At 38.0% G+C, this 17,442-nt stretch overlaps 1 protein-coding gene across 5 annotated transcripts in view; it reads right to left on the reverse strand.

Annotated features, from left to right (window-relative positions):
- zgc:113232 (uncharacterized protein LOC541546 homolog) overlaps nucleotides 1-17,442 on the reverse strand; it is a 49,381-nt gene that overhangs the window by 23,016 nt on the left and 8,923 nt on the right. For all 5 annotated transcript variants that reach the window (XM_055163479.1, XM_055163478.1, XM_055163480.1 and 2 more), the window contains one exon: nucleotides 319-372. In XM_055163479.1, the coding sequence (XP_055019454.1) occupies nucleotides 319-372 (54 nt within the window). The remainder of the gene's footprint in view (nucleotides 1-318; nucleotides 373-17,442) is intronic.

Genomic DNA, 17,442 nt, shown 5'->3' on the forward strand with positions numbered 1-17,442 from the left:
TGCCAGTGCAGAGTTTTTTTTTAACTTCATTTTACTTACAGGCAAATTTATACAGACAGAAATGTCAAATCCAGTCATAATGAGTCAATTCTAGTTTAATATTCATTGAGAATACAATGAGCTCTAGTAAATCTCTGTTGTTTTTGTTTTGTCTTGTACTAAGTAGCTATTAAGTTTGTTAATATCTAATAATAATCTGACTCCCTCTACACGTCTTATAACAACAAAATGACAACAACAAGCGTCAGTCCTGTCCCGTCACTGGCATTTCAATGTGCAATAAATAAATAAATAAATAAATAATGCAGTTCTACTCACGTCCTCTCCTGGGTCTCCGTCGCTGCCTGGTAATCCATCATTACCCCTGCTGCCCTGGAGGAAAAACAACACCAAGGTGAGACAGATGAGCTAAACTGAACCTGCAGCATGACCACAGCCCAGTCCCTCTGTGCACTGTCTCAAAAAGAGATATAAAGTCTAAAGCTGCACGCTGGCTTCAGAAAGTGGTTCTGTATTGTACTTGAGTAAAACATGTAGGTATCTGAACTTTACTTAAGTACAAGTGGATACTTTTGACTTTTCCTTCATTACGTTTGAGTGCAGGACTAAAATATTTTTGTTATTATTGTTTGAGCCCTGCACAAAAGGCTGAGGGTTTATTTTTAATACGTTCAAAATTTCAACAAACAAAAATTACACAACAAATAAAAAACAGCTAGAATTAAAAGATCCATTTCATTGTTTTTGTTGAAAAAATTCTGCACAAATCTTGATTAAAATCCCTACATTTGAAACTTTATTAGATCTCATCTGTGCAACATACTTTTACTTTTTGTTCTTTAAGTATGTTTTTAAACAGGCACTTTAACACTTTTACTTTAGTCATTTGTTTCATTTGATAATTTTACTTGAGTATTTCTTTACTCTGGTATTTGTACTTTTACTTAACTAACTCAATTAAGTAGGCTCAAACAAACCCACTTTGTGTTCTGCCTCAGTGCCCGTCAGCTGCCATACTGAGGGACATTTCTCTAAACAAATCAAGTGAATAGTTGCATAACGTCTTCTGCTCTGAGTACCGTATTTTCCGGACTACAGGGCGCACTCTTAAGCCTCCAACCGCATCAAAAAACGACTGCGCGCCCCACAATCCAGAGCGCCCTATACACCAATCCACTCGGGTGTCCCAGCACGAATTCAGTAAACTACAAAGCTGCAGCGCACGCAAACACACAAACACAAACAAGCAGACAGCAACCGCACAGCGACAAACACCCACAGACACACTCATCACTCCACGCCGACGAGGAACGGAACGGAGGAACGAACCGAAAAAAGCGAGTGCAATGTGCCACTTATAGACACAACTGAACAACTGAGTCACTGCGAACACACCGACAATCCGTTGGTCCCAGACAGCACCCTCCCTACACGCCACAACTGAACAAAGCCCAGAGTCACCGTGAACGCCACAAACAAACAAAAACCACTCAGTGTTGGGGAGTAACAGATTACATGTACCAGCTGTTACGTAATCAGAGTACAAATTAACTGATACAGAGTAACTGTATTCAGTTACAGTTACTGTTTCAATGAGTGATAATTGGATTACAGTTACTTTGTTGAAATAAATGGATTACATAGTGGTATTTTCCTGTTTTCACATTTTGGGCTAAACCAGGCCTAAAACCAGGTCTAAACCAGGACTGAACCAGGTCTAAACCAGGACTGAACCAGGTCTTAACAGTATGACACCTAACAGTAGGTGGACATAATTGAAGGCAGCACTGATCTCATATAAAAATAATTTCTTTATCAATAATATTTTTAATTTGGTTAAGGAAAGTCTGAGCTTTTTATTTTCTTTTAGCACATAAAACATCTCATGTTAAGATTCTAGTCTTTGCTACTTTACAGCAAACAAAAGCCTCTTCATGGAGACTTGGGCTCAGCCAATTTGAAGAAAACAAACAAGAATTTTCAGGATGTGGTTGGTACATTCATGTAGTTTTAAAAAAGCATGACAATACAAGTAATCCAAAGTATTCAGATTACGTTACTCACTTTAAGTAATTTAATGGATTACATTACAAACTACATTTTGAGGTATGTAATCTGTAATCTGTAGGGGAATACATTTTAAAAGTCACCTTCCCAACACTGGTCCCACTGACCCATCCAACTGTTGTGTTTTGTTTAAAGTCCAGTGCGGTTTATTTGTGAAAAAAGTTTGAAAATAGACCATTTAATGACAGTAATCCAGAGCTCCTAATAGTGCAGAAAACACGGTACACTTCAGCCTGACACATTCACAAAAAATGAAAAAGCTGTGTTCCTGAATGCTGCTAAACCTGTTCTGTGCATTCAAAAGGAACAGAGCTGCAAAGTCCTGCACAATAACTCCAAACAAGACTGAAAAGTCAACTACAGCTCCAGTAGTCGTCATTTAAAACAGCAGAACGACTTAAAATTAAGGCTGCACAATATATTGTAAACATATCGATATGACAATGCTGGCATATGCAATAACCGATATCGCAAGTAAAATCATCAAAAAGGCAGATTTTATTCATGATTTTCAACATCAGACTCAGGTTGGTTTGTTTTGGTCTTTGATTTGTCCCAGTTTGAGAAACACTGTGCATTTTTGTGTTAAACTGACTAAACTGAATTAGACTAAAAGTATTAAAGGTTCTTGTTACTGCTGTCTCCTCTGCTCTGTGTGAAGGCGCTGTGGGCGGGACCTGGTTAGAAATTCCTGATTGGCAAACTGACAACCAATCAGAGCATGGAGAGGACCTTTCAAACAGTGTTATTTGCCTGGTCACTTTGGTTGGGAGGTTGGTTTAGGTGAGTGTGTCTCCTGTACACTTTACATCATGTAGGATTATGTTTGTTTATTCACACCAGGTTTAGCAGTTGTTGCCACCCTTGTTGTTTAATAGTGTTAGGATAAATAACTAGGCTTAGGTGGTGTATAACTACTGCTATGATGTAACTGATGTGCTGCTGTACAGTTATTGATGTACTGCTAGATTTTATTATTGTTCTATTATAATTCACTATACAATGACCCAGAAAACAGGGACTAGATTACAGATAAAGGGTGCTGAGATAGTTTCAGATCATGTAGGATAGGGAAAATAGGACAAGGACTTATTGAAATAAAATTAAATAGGACAAGGACTTATTATATGCTGACTCACAACTCATTATCCTGATCAGACCAGCAAGATGCTCCTGTAAGAGGAGTGAGATGAATCCGGGGGATCCTTGCAGTGTTGTGCATGAACGACTTCAAAATGAACGCGTTCATTGAACACGTTCATTTTTCAGTGAACTTTGAACTGAACACAACACTTTTGTAAATCAAGAACTTGAACGAGAATTTGTTCAAATTATGTGAGATGAACGACGTACGTCACTGTTGGGTTCAATTAAACGTCGGAATTTTTTTCACCTGATGAGTGACGATCTGCTCGCACTTAACCTCGCGAAACCACAGCCACGTGTCAACACGAAGGCGCCTCCACCGGCAGCTCAAGCGGAACGTACTGACTCTTGTGTCTCTCAATGGGAAAGCTGCTCAAACTTGACAGGGCACGTTTAGCCGCTTGTATTTACCTTCTGTACAGGCTGACCATGGCAAACACAAGGATTTCAAAAGTAAATTTCAAAGCACTAATTAACAGTCTATGTGGATCTGGGCTCTTTAACACAATACAGAACTGCCCAGGGAGCACAATGTGCTGATGGTAAATGCACAAATACGATAATAGATCCATGCTCTCTGTGGATTTTGACGGGGATATGCACCTATGTTCACGTAGAGCGTCAAAAAAATAGAATAGATCCTGTTTTCTGAAATCTACGTGCGCAGGACGAGCTGCTCCAAGTGCATCTTGCCCAAGCAGAGGAGCTGCCCTCATTCACTTTCAGTACATTCTTCAAATTATGCGTCTAAAAGTTGCAGTGGCATCCCTCTGCCACAGAAAGAACACGTGTAGTCGTGTGCTTTAGTTCGATAGAAGCTGACGCAGCACACAAGGAAAAAAAATGCCTTTTTCCAGCGTTTACAGTTTATGCAAATTAGCCATGCAGTTTTAACAAATGTGGCAAAGCTGAATTAAACACATGATAATCTCAAACGAGCTGATGTGGCTCTAGAATGGCTATGGTTAATATCTTGTAAAGTTGTTGTAAACTGGAAGTCAGTTTGAAAAATAAGTGCAGAACCCTAACCCTAAAAATAAAAGGAACTAAACTTTGAACTAGTTCGATATTAAAATTGTGAACTATGAATGTGAAATATTCACTTTGAACATGTGTGAACTGAACTTTGAACTAGTTCATGAAAAGCGTGAACTTGCACAACACTGGATCCTTGTCACAATCGGATAAGATTGTGCAACGTGCCAAGAGGCCTAGCTGGCCTGTGCACCAACGAAGAGGCACTAAGTCTAAACCATGGTCGCCTCCCACTATAGTTTATGTATAAAAATCATTGTATAGGTGTAAATATTCAGTCTCTACATGGGAATGTCAGCACAGACTCCTTGTACAAGTATTACCTGTTACTGCTTTGATTGAGTAAATTCTTCTCTGAAGTGTATCTTGGTTTCAAGGGTATTTTTGTCTTAGCAGAAACTAACAAACACGCGAGGTAAAGGGTCATTTTCCTCAACAATAGTATCAAAGCTTTCTATTTTTTTAATATTTTTTTTTTAGATCAGTTAGATAGACTTTTGATTTGTTTAATTTCTTAGTCTGGGTTTCAGTTAGGCCCAGTCTCATTATACTTTTTGTATTGAGTTTGTTCTTTTGGCACAACTGGCACACGCCTCCTCCCATCATTTTATGTAAACTCTTTTGAATGTTTTGGGTCCAAAATAAAATATCTGTTGACTCCCTGTCTCATTATGATTGTTTTATATTAGTACTGTATTTTTCAGACTGTAAGATACACTTAACATCCTTTGACAGTGCACCTTATGTATTAATTCTGCTTGTGTTTACTGACCTCAAACTGATTTTATACACGGCGCTCAAAAACCTGTCAAAATGTCATTACTTGGTGTATATTTGAGTCGTCCTCGTATAAATAAAAAAACAAACTTAAATGATCCACCCACATTCACATTCATAAAACACATTCACCAAGACAGAAAGACAACACCGGACAAGTTACACCATGATCTGACAATGGATGGTGGACGCCTGGACTAAAGGATCAGTCTCAAGTGTCGTCTGTTTGTTTCTCTTAATGCTCCTTATAATTCTGTGCACCTTACGTATGAAACTAGACGAGAGAATTCAACATTATTGATATTGCTCCTTATAATCCGAAAAATACGACATGTCTTTAAGTGAATGAAGGGCATAACAGTCCTTTATTACACAAAACTGACTCTTGTGAGGTCATGTACCAGAATATGTTGTGATTTGTTTCATTCACATGATTGAGTAACTCTTTATTATTAGTCTGTCTACATCTCCAAAGATCTAAACGCTCTGTTCCACCTTGTGATGTCATGAAGCGGCAGTTTTTAAATTAACAGCTACAGACTGGGAACTCCAGGGCCGAAATGATCCAAATGAGTTTAGTGAAGGTGTGCGGAGGTTAAATACACAGTGGATCACCTTCTGTATCACCACATGACATCACAAGGTGGAAAAGAGCATTTTGAGCTTTGGAGATGTAGACAGACTAATAATTAAGAGTTACTCAAACATGTGTGAATGAAACAAAACACAACTCTAGGTGTGGTTTTGAGGAGATAACCACATATACACGCTTTAACGCTCACACGAGTCACTTATGTGTATTAATGGACTGTTACGTGAGTGTTTTCAGTCTGAGAGTACAGGGTGTGTGAGTGAAACCTTCACCGACAAAAACATTCGTGACTTGATCAAATGCTTTAAAAAGATCAACGTCACTAAACAGATTTTCATCATAAAAGAATGTCAAATACAATCACAATCACACAGTTGAATAATGTCACATCACACTTAAGAAAATAAATTGTATGAGAGCGAAACTGAATTATACGAAAAGTATTAAAGGTCCTATATTACACAAAAGTGACTCTTGTGAGCTTTAAGTCATGTTAGAATGTTGTTCCCTCTTCAAAAACAGACCTGGACTTGTGTTTGAGGAGGTCTATGTTTTACAGAAACAAAACTTAAAACTGCATCAAAAAAACAAACAAAAAAAAAGCTCTCTATTGTGCTGCTGATGCGGTTCAATTTCTGTCGGACTAAAGGACAGGACTCAGTGGAATATGAGTGTTCTCTCTGTGACAGAGGGGTGTTCTGCTGATGGTGAGTCTGTGCCGTGTCTCTGTCGTGTTGGAGATGGTTCATGTGAAACTTTTCAGAGCTTATACGTCTGCAGGTCGTACACACAGACACATGTTTATATGAATGGACAGATATTCTAGTCTCTTAGTGTTTTGTTGGTGAATGACTTGGCGGTGCACAGACCTACATCAGAGTATCAGTGTTTTCAGGCGTCCACACAGTGCCGGATCAGATCTGTACTCAGATGAATTCGTGGGAGCTGGTGGCACCAGATCGTTCCATCTCTGGAGCTCAGAGGCTTATTATACTCACATTTAGTTGAATTCAGTCTTAAAATATATTCTATGGCTCTCACTGAAATAAATGTCCAAATATTTAGCTTTCATGGCTCTTTAAGTCAAAAAGGTTCCCGACCCCTGGCCTAAACTCTTGATCCAAAGTGATACGAGCTAACTTAACAACAAGCAGGAAATGGTGCATTGAAGCGATCTGATTGGCCTAATCAAAACCTCATCTCTTTAATTTCTGAAATGTAAACTCCGCCCCAGGAAACAGGAAACAGGAAACAGCAAACAACCTTTGAATTTTGACTGTTGAGTTTGACTGAATTTGAGGGCTTAAAGGCTGAAGTCTAGGGCTGAATATTTAAAAGGTGAAATAAACCAAAGATGTTCATTTTGTCTTTTTAAGTACTTAACAAGAAGTTCAAAGGTGAAATGTTTATTCTGAATTTGAAACTTATTGAAAAAGTACACTTCAAATTTCAACAGCTCAAATTGGCAACAGCAACAGAATAAAAATAATTCAAACATTTTTTTCAGAGTTAGAAAATTCAGAATGAGTAATTCAGCTGTATTTAAAATTCTAAATCTAATGGAGCAAATGATCTTCCATAAACGCACTGGATCTCGTCGTGGATAGTAAAAGTTCGGAGATTTCATGACACAGTGCAATGTTCTAAATAGAGAAAACTGACTCCTGCCCCCGTCTGGGAGTATGACATCATCACATTCTAATCTGATAAATCACCAAGACATTTCAGAACATGTTTAAACAGATCTCAAATACAGGGTTAGAAGTTTTTTATGCACAGTAAGAATGGAGATTACGTTTGTGGAGGAAATTATAGGACTTCAAAATGGCTGGGTTAATTTAAAGGTGTAACTTTTTGTTTGGGAGTCCGTCACCTTCTTGTTTCTATGGAGATGTCATTGCTCTGCCTGAAATGTTCCACAGTTTAACATCCCTTACATTTATTCAAAAGGTGCTTTTATAGCTCGGAAATTCAGCCTCTCCACAGATCTGACCTGTAACTTGGTCTGGTTTGGTCTCCATGAAGATAGAAAGGTTTAATGCCATAAACAGAGTGAAAATTTGGATTCAAAAAAAATTTGAAAAAAACGTATAAAAAATGTTGGTCTCATCAAATGTCAACAAAATTAGATCAAATCAGCCACAACAAAGCAAGAACTCTGCTTTCAGCTGCAGCTCTTTAATATAATGTCCTAGCTGAGAGTGATATGCCCTTGTGTGTTGTGAAATCCCCTACTTACTGCTCTTATCTCTGAGCAATAAGTTCTATTTCATGAATGCAACTTTGGACCAATAAAAAAAACTGTTGGCGCACGCAATGTCCATATCAGCTAATCTATCATATCAGCTAACCAACTATCAGCTAAGACTTATCACTGAAGAGTTGATTAGTGTGGGAAAACTATACTCTCTCTGTAATAACTGCACTGTTCACATGAAACGAAAACTAAGCACAAAATTCAACGTCTTCTCTGCAGTTTAAAGGTGCATTGTGTAACTTTTCTGATGGAGGGTTCGTCAGATGCTTTTTTCCATGGAGATGTTATTGGTATATAGTCTTAAACCTTTCTATCTTCAGTCAGAATGTCTGTTTTTCTAGGTATTTTTAGGTTATAAAAACACCTGTAATTGAATAAATGTGAAGTAGAGTTGTTTAATGTCACACTGTGGAACATTCCAGGCAGGGCAATGACATCTCCATAGAAACAAGCAGGTGACCCCCATCACCAAAAAGTTTCACAGTGCATTGACTCTTATGAGCTTCAAGCCATGTTCTAATGTTGTTACCGCCTCAAAAACAGACCTGGAGTTTGAGTAACTCGTTATTATTAGTCTGTCTGCATCTCCAAAGCTCTAAATGCTCTGGTACACCTTGTGAAGTGAACAGCTCCTTTTACCTTTTGTTCAGTAGAGACTGGCAATTCCAGGGCTGACATTATTCAAATGATTCTAGTGAAGGTGTGTGGGGTTTAAAAACACAGTGGAGCACCTTCTCATATACATCACAGAGAAGAACTCAGGATTTGTGAGTTAAACATGTGTGAATGAAACAAAACACAACGCCAGGTCTGTTTGTGATGAGATTTAAACATTCTAAGTGTAATGTTATAATATGGGCCATTTAAAGGGATACTTTGGGTTTTTTGACATAAATCTGTATGGCATCCCCGTCAGCAGAGTGGTGCATCCACACTGACTTTACCCTCGACAGTGTCAGGTGAACCGAGATCCTGGCCGGTTTTGCTGCTGATGAAAGTAGTCTGGCAAGTAGACTGGGGACATTATAATAAAGTGTTTTTCTTCTCAAAACAATATGTGTTCAAAAGAGTGACACATTTGCATCACAAAACCTTTGTCCTCGAAAAAGTCAGACTTCATAATCGCTTGGCGCTATTTTCTCTCCGTACGTATCATCCATCCGTACAGATCCATCACTTTCTTCAGTTGTTTGGCAGTGTTTACTTGTTCAGACCGGTGACCGCCGGGACGCTTCTTCCAGTTAATTTTGGGAATGTGGAAAAAGGTCTGCCAGACACCAACATTCAGGATTGCACAAAAGTCGTTATGATTTGTGATGCAGACAGAAGCTGGCACGACGGCCTCCTCATCAATAACAAGGTCTTGCATCCGTGGCATGATGAGATCCCAGTCGTGGCAGCAGCAGCTCTCCACCTCTGTCGGCATTACTGCACATTTAAAACAAGTACACCACCATTTGTCAGTCACCCGGTATCTAACAGCTGTGGCTCCAGCTTCAAATTGTGCCACTTCTTTGTCCCTCTTCTGTCTCTCTGCCCGTTCTAACTCTCTCTGGTGAATTTCAGCATCAGTATATTTGGGTTCATAAAGATATCCCATTGGTTCTGTGGTAAAGTCAGTTTCTTCATCATTGGGGTCGTAGTCAGACATGTTGTGGCTAACATTCCGAACAGTTAATAAAGTGAAACAGGTGTCGGATGCACCACACTGCTGACGGGGATGCCATACACATTCATGTCAAAAAACCCAAACTATCCCTTTAACCCAAAAAAGAACAAAACAATTCTAAGAGTTTACGAGATTGAAACTAATCCTCAAACTGCAGACTTCTCATTGAAGTGAACTATAATAGCACAAAGTTCATGAGAGCTGTAGGGTGCTGTACTTTTGAAGTGAAGGATCTGTCATCTGCTTGTCATGGTGATGTCATTGTTTTGCCTGTAATGTTCCACAGTGTGGCATTAAACCTATTCCATATATCTCCAAGACAAAGTCACAGGTCAGATCAGCGGAGAGGCGACCCCACTCCCAGAAAGAATGCAAGGTAATTTTTAGCAATAAACCTTTGTACTTTAATAAATACGAGATCTATAGTTTAATGCAGTAGAGTGGAACATTAGGACAAATCATCAGTATTGGTATTAAATTTACTGAACAGTTTGACATGCTCTAAATTTCCAGTGATCTGTTTCTTAAGCTGCTAATAGGTTCTATATCATAACACAGATAACACAAACACTGGAGCATTTCTCCTGCCCTCCATCTGAAATTATACAATGCACAAAAATTGTGAGCTGAAAGTTCATGAGAGTTGAAGGTGCCTTTGAGGAAATCTGAACCTCAAGAAAATCTTACACTCAGCAGATCTGATGCTTCCCTCATCCTGTGCGTGAGTTGACTCAGCCCTAAGAGCTTAAAACTTGCTGAACTTGGCTTTAGTATTTCAGCAGACTCACAGTAACTAGGTCATTGAACTTGAACTGCCCTGATTAAATATGATTAAATGTGATTATAATTATTTCTCCAATCAAACACTTTACAGCTGATGTCATCAACATTTACTGGGGGTGTGATCCTAACAGTTGGCACTGCCCTGTCTGAAACTCAGTTTTAGACTTTTATCTGAGTGTTGTTTAAAAGCTGACCATAAAGAACTGACTTGACTGGAGCTACAGTGCTGCTCTGTGGAAAAATGTTGAATCTGTGCTGACAGTTGAACTAAGAAAATGTATCTTGAGTACAGTATTTTCCGGGCTACAGGTCGCGCTCTTAAGCTGCCAACTCCATCAAAAAACAACTGCGCGCATCACAATCCAGAGCGCACTATACACGAATCCACTCGGGTGTCCCAGCACGACTTCAACTACAAACCACACCACCCACAGAACACACAAACACACACGGAGCAGACAGCGACCACACAGACAAACACACCCACAGACACACTCATCACTCCACACCTGACGAGGAACGGAGCGGAGGAACGAAGCAAAAAAGCGAGTGCAATGTGCCACTTCTAGACACAACTGAACAACTGAGTCACTGCAACCAATCCGTTGGTCCCAGACACACCCTCCCTACACGCCACAACTGAAGAAACCACTGTGAATGAACAAACAAACAAAACCACTCACCCATCACACTGTTGGGTTTCCTTTAAAGTCCAGTGTAGTTTATTTGTGTAAAAAGTTTGAAAATAGACCATTTAATGACGGTATGTCAGAGCTACACTCACAATAATGTGGCTATACATATATATACTATATATATATATATATATATATATATATATATATATATATATATATATATATATATATATATATATATATATATATATATATATATATATATATATATATATATATATATATATATATATATATATATATATATATATATATATATATATATATATATATATATATCGCCCAAGATCCTGTGGGACTTCCAGATACAGACTGACAGAATGGTGATGGCGAACCAACCAGACATAGTGGTGGTGGATAAGAAACAGAGCAGAGCCGTGGTGGTTGACATCGCAATACCAAGCGATGGTAATATCAGGAAAAAGGAACACGAGAAGCTAGAGAAATACCAGGGGCTCAAGGAAGAGCTGGAGAGAGCCTGGAAAGTAAAGGCATCAGTGGTGCCTGTGGTGATCGGACACTCGGGGCTGTAACCCCCCAAACTGGAAGAGTGGCTACAACAGATACCGGGAAAAACAATGGACATCTCAGTCCAGAAAAGTGCAGTACTGGGAACAGCAAAGATACTGCGCAGAACTCTCAAGCTCCCAGGCCTCTGGTAGACGACCCGAGCTCAATGAGGGTGAGAGAGACCTACCACCGTGGAAGGTGAGAAACACACATTTTTATTTTATTTTTTTATATATATATATATATATATATATATATATATATATATATATATATATATATATATATATATATATATATATATATATATATATATATATGCATCAGTGGTGCCTGTGGTGATTGGAGCACTCGGGGCTGTAACTCTCAAGCTCCCAGGCCTCTGGTAGACGACCCGAGCTGAATGAGGGTGAGAGACCAACCACCGTGGAAGGTGAGAAACACATTTATTTTTTTTAAAATATATATATATATATATATATATATATATATATATATATATATATATATATATATATATATATATATATATATATATATATATATATATATATATATACACATACATATGTGTGTGTCTGTGTGGGACTATAATATATAATTGTGAAAACATTTAACTGAATTGAATTATTTATCTATCACAACTATCACCACTGATTTGACCTTTGACCTCTGAGTGTACAGTTAAAATACAGAAAATGATGTGCTCTGAGAAAACATGTTTGGAGAAATCTTTTACTGGCAAAAACTTTCAGTATTGTAGTTTGTGTGTTGAATAAGACATTTGGGAAAGTTTCAAGTCTGTATTTTGTCCCATTTCTGAATTGGATCTAAAAGCATGCAGCAGTATCTGAGTCATGTGCAGCTCTCCACAACAGGACAGAGCAGTGTCTGGACTTGAATTCTTCAATTAGAACATTCACTGCTGCCGTTACACTTTTCCTTCCTGACGAAGTCCAGAGTTTCACATTCAGAGTTCTGAAATCCAGAGTTGAGTCATGAAACTGAGTCTTGTAATGAAGAAGTTCAGCTTTTACTTTTACTGTGTTTTTCCTTTGTAAGGCAACACAGGTGAGCTGTTTTTGTACTGAGAAAAAAAAAAAAAGTCCCTCTCAAAAGTCATGTAGGTCACAAGGTCGTGTTGAGGCGGCTGCCAACTGATGGAAGTCAGTTTGCTTGTTCTTTGATTCATAAATTGTTTTCATTTTGTATTGTACTTGCATATGTCTTCATTTCTTTTCTTCATTTCAGTAATGTGATATGTTTTTGTGTTTTATATTGCTTATTTCAATAAGCAATCATAAGGTGTTACCTCAGAATGGTAAATCTGGTGTAAGTCTTTGTAAAAGCTGAAATAGCATGCTGTACAGTAGCATTAGGTAACAGTTTTCAGTGTGTCACTCTCACCTTTTATTGTAAAATCAAACTCTTAAACAGGACCATGAACGCTCAGACTGATCACAGGCTCCTGAAAATGTGCTCTTTAAATCCATGGTAAATACTGAAAATTCCACCATAGAGATACATACAGAACACCCCCAGCATGATACCACCGCAAACAGTGTTGGGGAGTAACAGATTACATGTACTGGAGTTACGTAATCAGAGTACAAATTATGAGTAACTGTATTCAGTTACAGTTACTGTTTCAATAAATGGTAAATGGATTACAGTTACTTTGTTGAAATATATGGATTACACGGTGGTATTTTCCTGTTTTCACATTTTGGGCTAAACCAGGACTAAAACCAGGTCTAAACCAGGACTAAACCAGGACTAAACCAGGTCTAAACCAGGCTTTTCATTGTCTTTTATCAGACAAAACATCTTAGGTGAAGATTTCCTCGTCTTTGCTTCTCTACAGCAAGTCAAGTAATCCAAAGTATTCAGATTACGTTACTCACTTTACATAATTTAATGGATTACGTTACAAACTACATTTTGGTGTGTGTAATCTCTAATCTGTAGGGGAATATATTTTAAAAGTCAGCTTCCCAACACTGACCGCAAAGTATTGATTGGTGCTTTTCAGATTCTACACTGTGATAAAGTTAAACTCTCACATGGTGTCAGAGGCACTTTTACATCACACTGGACTTTACCACGAACTCTCCAAAAGGTAAAAACACAAATGCAGAACCTGATCATTTCTGTTAGTGACTAAAGCCATGAACTCACTGCACAAATCTACACTTAAGCAAGATTCCTTTTAAGACATTCTATTTCATTAAGTTTTGTTTTTGGTGTCATGCTCGGGGTGTTCTACATGAATGTCTATGGTGGAATGTCCAGCAGTTACCATGGTGACAAGATGCACATGTAGCAAACACTGATAAAAATACAAACTGGATTTAGAGAGAGTATTTTCAGGAGCCTGTGATCAGTCTGAGCGTTCAGGGTCCTGTTTAGTTGTTAGTTGTTACTGCTGTTTAATGCTGGGTGACTGTAATTTTGTGTGAGGGATTTGTTTAACACTACAAATCATCTCACCTGTTGTAGTTCCAGTAAAACCAACTCTCTCTAGGCAGACTACTGTATGTTAAAACAAAACTCAGATTAAAGTCTAACAAGCCTCAGATAAAGCAGTGCAACAAGTACCACTAATGCTACTGTATCTTTGGTCTTTATTTGACCAAGACAGGCTCAGAACTCACAACAGAAGTTTATTTTCACAAAAGGCTAGACATATTATATCTAATGTATTTGCAGGGATGGCTCAATAATATTATTAAAACTGATCTCCAACAACTCAAACTTATAATTTGATTGGACGCAAATGGCAAATCACAAAGGCTGCAGTTTTTAAAATACAATTTCCTCAAAAATTCTTTATTTATTTATCATATTTTTCAGACTATGAGACACAGTTAAAATCCTCTAATTTTCTCAAAAATCGACAGTGCGCCTTATAATCCAGTCTGCCTTTTGTATTAATTTTAGTTTGTGTACTCAAAAACATTTTACAATGTTTTTTTCAGTTTATGGAAATGAGTCTTGTGGTTTAAGTTTCATTTCTGGGTTAAACACGTTATTACTCAATGAATATTTGAGTCATCGTCGTAGGAAATAAAAAACAAACTTAAAAGATCCACCAACATTCACCAAGACAGAGAAACAACACCGGGCAAATTACACCACGATCTGCTGATGGATCATGGACGCCTGGACTAAAGGATCAGTCTCAAGTGTCGTCTGTTTGTTTCACTTAATGCGTCTTATAATCTGGTGTATCTTATGTATGAAAATATACAAGAGAATTCAACATTATTGATATTGTGCCTTATAATAAATATAATCCGATGCGCCTTATAATCCAAAAAATACAGTATTTATGTTTATTTTGTTTATTTGACCTTTATGTGACCAGGACAGTCCCGCTGAGATGAAGAAACTCTTTTTCAGGGGGGTCCTGACCCCACAGGGGGCCCAGTTGTATATGTTTTAGTGGTAGGGGAACCTGGAGAACCTGGAGGAAACCTACACAGGCACAGGGAGCACATGAAAAGAAAGGCCCCGCTCCACCCCAGAATCAAACCCAGGAGCTTCTTGCTGTGAGGCGAGAGCTCTAACTGCTTTGCCACCATCTTGAGTGTGGAGTGACCGAATAATGAACTGTAAAGCGCTTTGGGGATCTTGAAAGGTGCTATATAAATGCTATCAATCAATCAATCTTATTCAGCACACAAACTGCTAACTCTGTAGTGTAGACCTGTGCAAACATGTTCTGAAGTGATTCTTGTATTAGTAATAGTAATAGCAATAGGAAGAATAGTAAGAAAGTTCCATTGACAGGACAGAGCAGAACCTTCCCTGAATATCTTTATAGTCAGGGGGGAATTCATGAAAATCGTGCACTTCTGGAAGAGTTTTAGATTTTTGGCAGGGTGTTAGGTTTAGGCCTAAGGTTTTCAAAAATCCATGGATAAAAGTTGGGATGCCCCCCAAGTGGCCGTTGTACATAAAATCCAAAATGCCCCGCCCCCCAAAACAAGAAAAGGTTCTATCTCCACTTCCTTTAGTTTTAAATTGTTGTATAAAGCAATTTTGCTACTTTGTTTGATACAAGGAATCCAATTTTGATACATTCTTCTTATTTTTAGTCTATTTTTATGTTAACTCTATTATCATAGCTATATTTAACTAAAATAAACTGTCGATATCTCTGAAAAAGTCACATTTAAATATGACTTGCTTGGGTAAACAATTTCTGCACTGTATTTGACTTGATTTCAGAAATAGATGGTAACATGTTCAGTATTATTGTATGTTCAGTAGTATGGAACATATGGGGTTTAGAGGCCTGAATCATCTTTATACAGTATGTTATTTCATTTCAGAGATATGGACCGTTTTTCAAGCAAAAAGTGACCATGACAATAAATTTGGCTTGAAAAAGGCCTTAACATAGGAAGATAGTATTAAAATCACATTTCTTTTGTCAAATCAAGTAGAAAAAGTGTCATTATACAACAATTAAGGACAAAAGGAGGGTGAAATACAACTTTTTTCTCTTTTCGCCGGGGACCATTTTGGATTTTATGTACACCGGCCACTAGGGGCACTCTAGCAGCAGTAGTAGTAGTAGTAGTAGTAGTAGTAGTAGTAGTAGTAGTGGTAGTAGAAGTAGTAGTAGTGGTAATAGTTATAGTTATAATAGCCGTATTAGTATTAGTATTAGTATTAGTATTAGTATTAGTAGTAGTAGTAGCAGTAGTAGCAGTAGTAGTAGCAGTAGTAGTAGTAGTAGTAGTAGTAGTAGTAGCAGTAGTGATAATAGTTATAATCGCAGTACATAATCTACCTAGAGAGAGTTGGTTTAACTGGGGCGCCCCAACTTGTATCCATGGAGTTGTGAAAACCTTAGGTCCAACCCTAACACCCTGCTAAAAAACAAAAACTTTTCAAGAAGTGCACAATCCTCATGAAGTTTCACAATTTTGCTCCCAACTATTAGAATGATGTTGATCTGGATCAGAACAAGTAGAAGAGCACATAGTCTACTCTATATACACACATGAACCAACATGAACCTACTGCACCACTGATCATTACACACATGGGAATAGAAAAGAAAGTACTACTATTTAATGTGGAAAATCACATTTGAGTTTTGAGTCTACTCCTTAGTATCAAAATCCTGTAGAATTGTTACAACACCAGTAAAGTCTGACTAGAATATTGTTTTTTTTTCTTACATAAGGTTTCACTTATATAACTCATTTCATTCATTTTCATTTCATAATAAATGTTTTGGAGATCTCTGAGTACTTTCCTCCACCCATTCCGCAGAGGCCAAACCCTGTGGCTCAGGTGGAGTCACGGCCTGGTGTAACCTCACAGGACTATTTTAATTTCATATGGTCCACCCTCCGAGAAAAGGAAACTGAAGCAACTGCTGCGATATTAAGGGAAAGCTGAAACTTACAAACTTATTTTCAGTCAAGTCAACCTTTCTGAGAAGAATATGGACCATAAATTGTATATAAATGGACATAACCCGCTAGCTGCTGCGTTTCAAACAGGAAGTGAACATGGGGAAGCATCTGGCTCCATCAGCTCTGGCTCCAATTCACTTTGGATTAAAAAAAACAAAAAAAACCTTGCCCCTGTCTCTGTAACTGCTGCTGTCAGCCTACTACTACTACTACTACTACTACTACTACTACTACTACTACAACCATTACTACTACTACAACCCTTACCACTACTACTACTACTACTACTACTACTACTACAACCCTTACCACTACTACTACCACTACTACTACTACAACCCTTACCACTACTACCACTACTACTACCACTACTACAATCCCTACTACTACCAGTACTACAACCTTTACCACTACTACAACCACTACTACAAACCTTACCACTACTACTACCACTACTACAATCCCTACCACTA

Source organism: Boleophthalmus pectinirostris, unplaced genomic scaffold (genome assembly GCF_026225935.1).
Source record: "Boleophthalmus pectinirostris isolate CB_2022bp ecotype Guang Dong unplaced genomic scaffold, ASM2622593v1 HiC_scaffold_6, whole genome shotgun sequence".
Taxonomy (NCBI): Eukaryota; Metazoa; Chordata; class Actinopteri; order Gobiiformes; family Gobiidae; genus Boleophthalmus; species Boleophthalmus pectinirostris.